At 45.6% G+C, this 8,623-nt stretch overlaps 1 protein-coding gene across 1 annotated transcript; it reads right to left on the bottom strand.

The window, feature by feature from the left end:
* Positions 1-6,774: 6,774 nt before the first annotated feature.
* On the bottom strand, positions 6,775-8,447 carry ATP5I (ATP synthase, H+ transporting, mitochondrial Fo complex, subunit E; the record flags this gene model as incomplete). Its single annotated transcript, XM_010085265.1, has 2 exons — positions 6,775-6,800; positions 8,349-8,447. Coding segments are annotated over 2 exons (125 nt in total), but the record flags the coding sequence as incomplete, so codon positions are not given.
* Positions 8,448-8,623: the final 176 nt, after the last annotated feature.

The raw sequence follows: 8,623 nt of genomic DNA, 5'->3' as shown, positions 1-8,623 counted from the left end.
TATGCCACTAGTAATGACTTCATGCTTTATGTCTCAGTTCCTTTAAGAACCACGTAGGAGGCTTTCATCATACAGCATACAAAGTCAAACAAGAACTTTTTTTCAGCCAGAAGAATGCCACAAGGTATATCATACTGCAGAGTGGTGAAAAGTGGGCTTTTAAAGATCACCACAAGCCACTGCACACTTAAATGCTGAGAAAAGCTCCTTATGTCCTCAAACATTTTCTGGGAAATAAAGCCAGGAGACTAATTTTCCTGTGCCCTGTGACCAACGCGAGGTGCTCGGGGCGCTGCAGGGTGCTCCAGCAGGGCTTACACACAAGGAGCACGGGGTGCCTGCCCACTGCACCCCGCAGCGCTGGCAGGACCGGGGGTGTGGGTGGCTGTGCCCCATCTGCCCACACGCACCTGTGAGCGAGGTTTTCTGTGCAGGGGGCCTGTGGACGCCCAGGGTGGGGTGCCAGTGGAGGAGGCTGTTTCTCAAGGGTGGCCACTTCCACGTGGAACAGGAAGGTCTTTGAGGCTCTCTTCTGCAACAGTGGTGGCTGGGGCAGCCCAGGAGCCCTACCACAGAGGGAACCTCATGCTAGTGTGCCACAGAAAGCTGTGCCCCGCCAGTGGGGACAGGACAAGCCTCCCTCTGGCTCCCCCTCCAGCTCCCATGTCCCTTGCCTGCTGCTTCCCTGCCTGTGGTCATATGTCCTAGCTGCTTTGCAGCTGACTGCCTCTGTGTCACAGTGGGAAGCCACATGCAGCAATCAGAGGGCAGTAAGAGGAACACCAAGCCAAGACCTTCCATTCTCTTTTTATTTTCCCCTTGCAATATATCTGTTTCTGATAAGATACGGTCTGTGGGTAGAACTTTTTCCCTGCAGCTTAATCTCAGGGGCTGCAGACTTCTTGCCTGTCTTCTGCACAGAAGTTACATCCCTGCTGGACACTCTTCAGTAGCTTCCCCTTTGAGGGGAAAGACCTGAGACAGGAGGCAGAAGTGATCCTTGCAGGTCTGCAGGCAAGCAGCATGTCTGCAGTAGTAGACCTGAGAGGAGGTGCAGGGTGTGGTGAAAGGACCAGCAAGACAACACACAGCTGCAGTCTGTCCAACAGCTAAGTGCAGGGTAGCACTTGTCATTCATCCATGGTACCCTGGGATGGGCCCCAACCCCTTGCCTACTGGGCTCGCTCATTCACGGCAAGCATTAATGGCACCATGCAATGCCCTGGAGAGGGGCAGCTGGTGGGAGGAAACCCTTCCTTCCCCACACCTGGGGAGACGCTGTGATAAGATGCTTTGTCTGCTGCCCCCCGCTGTCTTCTCATCTGACACACAGGTTGTGTCCAGCCACAGCATGTATGGCCCACAGCTCCGGGCACTCTGCCCTTCCCTTCTGACCTCACGGTGGCTCTCACTCCCAAAGCCCAACACACGCTGAGTGTCCAAGGGGAACACTGACTTTCTCATACTACACAGGCCAGGTGATGAAATTAATTTATTTTTTTTTTTAAATAGTACCACCTAACCACATAGCCACTTTGCCAAAAGATTTGGACCACTGTCCTTTCTGGTCAGCAATCCCTTCCTAACAGATGTTTCTACAGCTCGTTGCACCATCACAACCACACCACTTGCAATTTCCTTCCCATTGGAAGTTATTAGGCAGTCAGATGCAGGTGAAACCTGCCACGGTTGCTACCCACAGTGCTCCACCTTGGCAGCTTGGAGCTGTCTGCCTGGACTTACTGGGCATGCAGAAAGGAAGGGGCAAGAAACATTTTTTCCAGCGTGTTCCCAGGCCTGGGAGAAAAGTGATGTTGCAACACAATTTCAGGAGAGGTCTCCTGATTAACCAACTCCCTGGTGAGTGCTGTAGAGTAATTTATCTCTGCTTCTGGCATATTTGTTTATACCCCAGGGAAACATTTACACCTCTGGCTTTGATGCAGCTCTCAGCTCCAGTGGGAGACAGATGGGGCATGTTCCCTAAGTGCCTCACTGAAGGAAGTAATTCACACAGACCTCGATTCCTGGTTTTGGGACAGGGTGGGGACAGTTAGGGAAATTAACTTCCCTGTGAGACTGGCAGGGGAAGTTTCTCAGAGAGGAGCTCATGGACAGAGAGAGCAAATTTTCCCTCCATGCAGGTGGGGGGGGCTTGCCTGTGTGGGGAGTTGCCAAGAGACTGTGGCTTGGCCATAATCTTCTGTCCCAGATGGAAGGGGTAGGACAAGCTGACTCAAGACAGGACCTCCTTGCTGTGCTATCAAACAAGAGTATGTGGGTGCCCTTCAGCTGTTCCCTCTGCTGGAGCCTAGCTTGCTGCTGGTGGTGTGTGTGTGGAGGTGCCTGACCTGGCACTGCCAGAGATGTGGGAGCACCTGTGAGGTCTCTGCTGCTGCTGGCAGAGCTGTGAGAGCAGCAGTTCCCGCAGAGGGGGAAGGAAAAACTGCCAAGGAGAACAGAGACCATGGTTTTGTCTTCAGACACCTCTCATGGATCTGGGAGAAGTGCTCACTATCTTTTCCCAGCTGGCCACAGCCTGACTCCAGCTGAGGCTGGGAAGTGCTGCTTCACTCCCAGGGAGGCAGGGCAAGAACAACTCTACAACCACCCAGCTCTTCACAGGAAGAGATGGAGTTGAACATAGAGCTGGGGTACAAATCTCAGCTCCACGATCCAGGCAGAGGGGTTGCATGTCTTGGCACTCAGCCGAGTGGCTTTGCCCTTCCGGCAACTCCAGATCCTGTGTAAGAAAACCTCCATGGGAGCCCAGGAAGTACAGGGTCCAAGTAAGATTTTATTGCTGTCTGGGCTGAATGTGGCTTGCATCGTCCATCATAAATGCTTGCAACAGGAAAAAAAAAAAAAATTGCTCTACACCTTCCACAAAACCTTAAGGTGGGGTATGGGGAAGACTAGGAAAAATGTTCAGTAGAGAGAAACTCTCTCAAGCAGCAGCAGAGCACTGAAGAGTCAAGACAATCCTAGTTCCAGCAGCAGAAAATGTGGCTGCAGTGTTTTCCAGACTACAGAGCAAGCATGGGGGATCTTTACCCTTTGAGAAGAAAGGCATTTTCTTATTGCTTCCTTCCTCATCTTCCATTCCCAGACAACTGGCCTCAGGTTCACTTTCTGCTTCAGTTTTTACCTCTTTCCGACAAAAAGATGCTTTTCAACAGAGCTGTCTGACTCCTCCCTGCTTTCTTTATCCCTTGTCACCTTATACTTATGTTATGCCACCTGAGGTTGGATGCTCTGTCTTTCCTGCTTTCTCCTCTGCACCTTTTAACAAGCTGTGGTTGCTGTTACTTGCTGTTGGGGTTGCAGGAGCCTCAGACTCAAAAAGCACAGCTCTTTCTCCAATTATCTCAAAATCCATTGCCAAACACAACTTTCATCAAATTTGTAGACAAATATTTGGCCAGATGCACAGCCACGTGGCCAAGAATAGGTCTAACTTATTTCTCAGTGACAGCAGACGCTTACCAAAAGCTTATTTCACAAGTCCACTCCAATTTTTCTCTTATCTCTAGCAGTCTGGAAAATAATTTATGCCCATCCTTTCTGCAGCAGTCTTTAGATGTATCTGCAGTCCATTCACACATTCCACACTTCCTCTAGAGGCAATTCCACCATCTTTCTCAGGATTGCAGGGGCTAAAGACAGGGACTAAATTCCCTCAACTGCAAGCAGCCTGGTCATGCATCAACCAGGAAAACACCATTCAACACTACCCGACCACACAGTGCTGTCTGCTGCAGCTGCAAAACCAAACTGTTTGCTTTTACACCTTTGGATGACTGCTTCCAAAAACGCTTGTGCAGAGACTCAGGTGCACTACCTTTACTTTCCATGGGCTTGCCCCTCTCTTCCACGTGTTTTATCAATGAAAACATGAAGCCTTGGATCCAAACACCTGCATGAATGCTATTCATAGAACATGTGTAGGAAATGGAGTAAACAAGCCTGTCACAGGACCAAAGAAAAAAATTATCTCTGGATTCTTGTTAAAAATCTGACCACCCTCATTGTCAAAATTTTCTCTGTACTTGTTGCCACCCATGTCTGCTGCATCCAGTCCTTTTGCTGTCCATCTCTGAGTGTGAGGCTGAAGACAACTAGTTCACCCCTTGGCATTCTCTTAAAAAATAATTACTCATCCATTTCAGTCCTTTTGCTTGTTAACATTCCTAGGTGATGCTGTAAGATGCATTAGCATTCACAAGTACCTTAGTCTTGCTGCAAATAGCGTTAAACTTACTATAGCTGTTTAGCGTTTGCTTTTTTTGGCTCAAACCTGATAATCATCCATCGAATGGACAGACCAAGGTGTCAGAGGAGTAATTTGGTCACTGTGGGATGGCTGTAATGGGGCTTGTGGCACCTTTCCCACCCACAAGGGAATTCATCCCAATGCAAGAGGTATTACAAGGACAGCTTTCTTGCCTGACCCTGCAGACAGGTTTTGAGAACCGTATGGAAAGGGTGGCACTTCTGCATCATCCTGCATGGAAGATTCTTGTACCCTAAGCCCTACAGATCTGACAGACACCCTTGGCTGCAAACGGAGAACCCATCCCCTTCACATTTAGAACACAGCCCAGCCTAGCATCTACAAGCTAGGTTCCAGGAGAGACATGGGCCTCAAATGCAGGACAACTTCAGGGGAAGGAGGGTAACGAAGGCACAATGCAAAAGGCAACAGGAAAGTTCAGACTGAGTCATTTGTGGTCCTAGAGCTAGGCAAGATGGCAAAACTCCAAGTGGCTAGTGCCTCAGAAACCCCTGTCCATGGCCACTGCATTAAGTGTCCTCAATGGAGGCCTCTTACCCCACTGCATAGGCTGGGATGCTGCTCTGTGGAATGCCCTGCATTTACTCACCAGGAAGGACAGGCTCAGTTCTGCTGGGAGAAGCCACACTGCCCTCATGGGGGACGAAATCAGTGCTGGCATAGCACTGTGCAAGTAAGAGGAAGGGAAGGATGAAACTCCCATCTCTCTGGCACACTCCACACTTTAACAAAGTGGGACAGTAGGAGCAAGTGAAGGCAAGCGCGTTTAGCCTTCCATAGAGTAGCAGGCCACAGCTGTTCCAGAAACTTGGGTCCAGCTCCAGCAATCCAAAGATAAAAACAGTACCTCTATAGATAGCCCTTAACAGAACAGCAGTAAAGGTATTTCAGTTTGAAGTAAATAAACACCCTGTTACAATCACATTTTGCTCAAGCATCAAGTCGCAACTGAATCTGAAGTATTGAGTTTCAGTTTTTTCAGTAGTGCTTATTTCACCTAACCACAATTTGACAGCTTACAGACTAGCGCCACAGTCGTGGGCTGAGCACCAGTGCTTTAAAAAGTCTTCCAGCACTTCAGATCTAATTTACAGCTCCTGAAAATAAGAGGCTCTTGGAACAATACTGACTTTTAAGTATGTAATACATGCTGTTATCCTGAGAGGTCAGAATACGATGCATTCGATTTTACAGAAATCACATTTTAAACTAATTGGCAGTCTAGATCCTTACTTTTATTATCGTCATCTAATCATTTCAGTACCATGAAGTATACATTCAAGACAAGAAATAACTAAAAAGCCACTTATGACAACATGTAGCTGATGTTCCTGTTCCCCTTTTCTCCTTGAAAATATCCCATCACACCACCTTTTCCTTGCAGTTATTTATTAAGTGTTACACTTTCAGTTCAAATCCAGTTTTGTTGTATTTCCCTATACTCCCTAGGACTGATTTTATTAGTTGAGAACATGCATTTCTTCCAAAGCATAATCTAGAAGAGACTCTATATTTATTAAGAGCTATTAGTTTAATTAAAGATACATTGTTATAAGATTGCTATCACTTAGTAATTTAGATCTGAAATCCCTGATCCACCTTATCTGCAATGACAGACAAAGGAAGCTAGCCACTGTCCAAAAAAGAAACCAGACCCCCTGATCTTGACAGATGCTAGCATTATTTACAGCGAGAAAAACGAGAACACAAAACTAGTCACTCAGCACCACAACCTACAGGGATAGGCTTTTTACCTTCTGGCACAGCTAAGGAGATGCCTTACCAGTTCACATGCTAAAAGCAGACTTAAAGCCACCTTTTTTTTTTTTTCCAAAACATCAGTCACTTGCGTAGCCAGTCACTTCTTATAAAAGAGACAAGAGTGCAATCACACCAACTTGGTTCTTGGTTTTGTGAAACATTTGACCATTTGTTAAATCTTTAAATGTATGCATTTAGAAGTAACAGACTAGCGAGTCAGCACCACTTCCTCAGATCTCAGCGTGGCTTGACAAGTCACAAATTTGACTGCACTGTCAAATGCACAAATTAGGCAATAATCCAGTGCAACAACAAAGCTGAAAAAAGAAGACAGCAAGTCCCTGATCAAACAATTTAATAAATAAGTTCTGGGAGACAGTACCATGCCAGGCTTCCCCCACCTGGCCATATATATTAAATTGTATGTATTTTATGATCACAAACATTACCTATGAGCAATAGGTATAGTGACTGGCTGTTCCTGGAGGAATACAACAGGTGTTTCAGCTGCAGCAGTGACCAGCTTGTGACAAATGCTTCCTGTCACACTGTTTCTGTAACTACTTCTGCAGCTGTTCTGTGTCACTCACTCAAAAAAATACCAACTGAAGTGTTTTAAGTACTTTATTGTAGAGTAGCATGCAGAGTCCAACAACTACTGAACAGTTCAGAGCCTAGCCATGTACTTCCAGACGTGAAAGCAGGATTCCATCTTTTGTTCATTTCAATATAGACTCTTCACTTGCTAGAAGGGAAGAAAAAGCAAACACAGTTAGGACTACTGGTTACTCCCATGCAGTACTACAACATGCAAAGCATTAGTGGGATCAAAGGCTACCTTTAAGTATGTCATTTCTTTCTAGCCAGTTTTTTATGATTCCCACTTCTGCTTATTCCACACAAGTGTATTTCATTGCTTTGGGCTAAGCGCACTTTTTTGGCTTACTCATTAGTAAATGACAGCTTTCTGAGCTGACAATTCAAATAAGCCCAGAAAAAGCTATCATTACAGATATGTCCAGTTATCCAACTTTAAAGAACAATCTTCAACAACCACATTGTACTGAATGAAGTTCAACAACTGCTTTTCTACCTGGAAAACCACACCAAACCCATTGTTGGGAAAGCAGACTGGTCATCTGTGTGACACTTCAATAAACATTCTAAATAAATAATCACAGAATTGTATTATGACGTGGAGTTGCAACCCTATAGTACTACCTCTATCTCCAAAACCACGAAAACTTTAGCTGAAATTAGAAAACATCTAAAAAACCCATTTATTTAGTCCATGACCAATGGAGACTATATATTTAGGATGGTAGAACAGCTGCACAAAATAGCTTTATCTCTAGTAAGTCACCATACTTTATTTTATCTATGTGGAGTTCTTTTAATTTTAGAGGGTTTTGTTCAGCATTGGTCTTGTTTAGGACAATGTAAATGTCACTATTTCCCAGGGAAATAGTTACTAAGTGTGTAGCTGCACCAAGAACAGTTTGTATTAACCAGTTTTATTAAAGTGCTTCATAACTGTAAGTTCACCTAAAACACCTAGGTGAATTCAAGCTGGAGAGCGCACTCCCCCGTAAGGCGGGGGTGGGAGGGAATCCTCTGTTAGAAATGCATAGGTGACCCAAGAAATAATGCTAAAGATGAGGAAAACCATGCTGCAGCAGGAGTACTATAGGGTGGAAGGGAACGAGAAAAAAAGCAGCAGTACTAATCCCAGTTGACCACCATCAGCGTTATTCTCTTCACATGAGAGATACAAATGAAGTTGACATCTAACACTACACCAGTGATGCCACTTAACAGTCTCAGCTGCAATCACAAGCAGTTGTCTGCAACTTCTGGTTTTGATCATTAGTTACATTTGTGAGACTTCCGTATTGCATGGAAAAAGGAGATCATAGGTTTGCTGCATCCAGCTGAATAAGAGACATTTGAGTACCGTTAATACACAGTTCCAATCATTCCTCACAGAATAACCAGCAGCTTTTAACAACTTGTTTTCTCAATGGAAATTCAGATAGCTATTTAACAAGTATGGCTGCAAAAATGTTTTTAACTCTTCCCCTACCAATGCTTACATTCTGAAGAGGTTGTCAAACAGCAGCACTGTTTACCCTTCAGATAACCCTAACTGCTGGCCCATGAATCCACGTGGGTCTGCTGCCCACCGACCGTAAGCCCGAGTTTCTCCTAAAAACACTGCAGTAAAACAGCAGTCCATCTGCAAGTCTGTGTGTGCACTTTGGCATGGGATGTGTATATGAAATTGAGGGACTACCTTCTGCAAGCTCTTTTGCAATCCGCTCAAGTTCTTCACGTTTCTTTTTCTCTTCAGCCTCTATTCTTCTCTCCTCTTCAGCAATAGGCTTTAGGTAGTCTGTCATTAACACATTTGCTTTAAAACACAATTCCTAGAACCCAGCAGAGAGCTCTGCACCTGCTAGCTGGCTCAGAAAGGAAGAAAAAGCAGTCTCGCTGGCACAAGGGCACATTTCAAACGAATCTGCGACTTTAAACCAGTAAGAGTCCGCCTCTGAGGGCCACCTCGGCACA

The sequence above is a fragment of the Pterocles gutturalis genome, unplaced genomic scaffold, assembly GCF_000699245.1.
Source record: "Pterocles gutturalis isolate BGI_N339 unplaced genomic scaffold, ASM69924v1 scaffold46810, whole genome shotgun sequence".
In the NCBI taxonomy this organism is placed as follows: domain Eukaryota; kingdom Metazoa; phylum Chordata; class Aves; order Pterocliformes; family Pteroclidae; genus Pterocles; species Pterocles gutturalis.
This window is presented reverse-complemented; position numbering and strand designations above follow the sequence as displayed.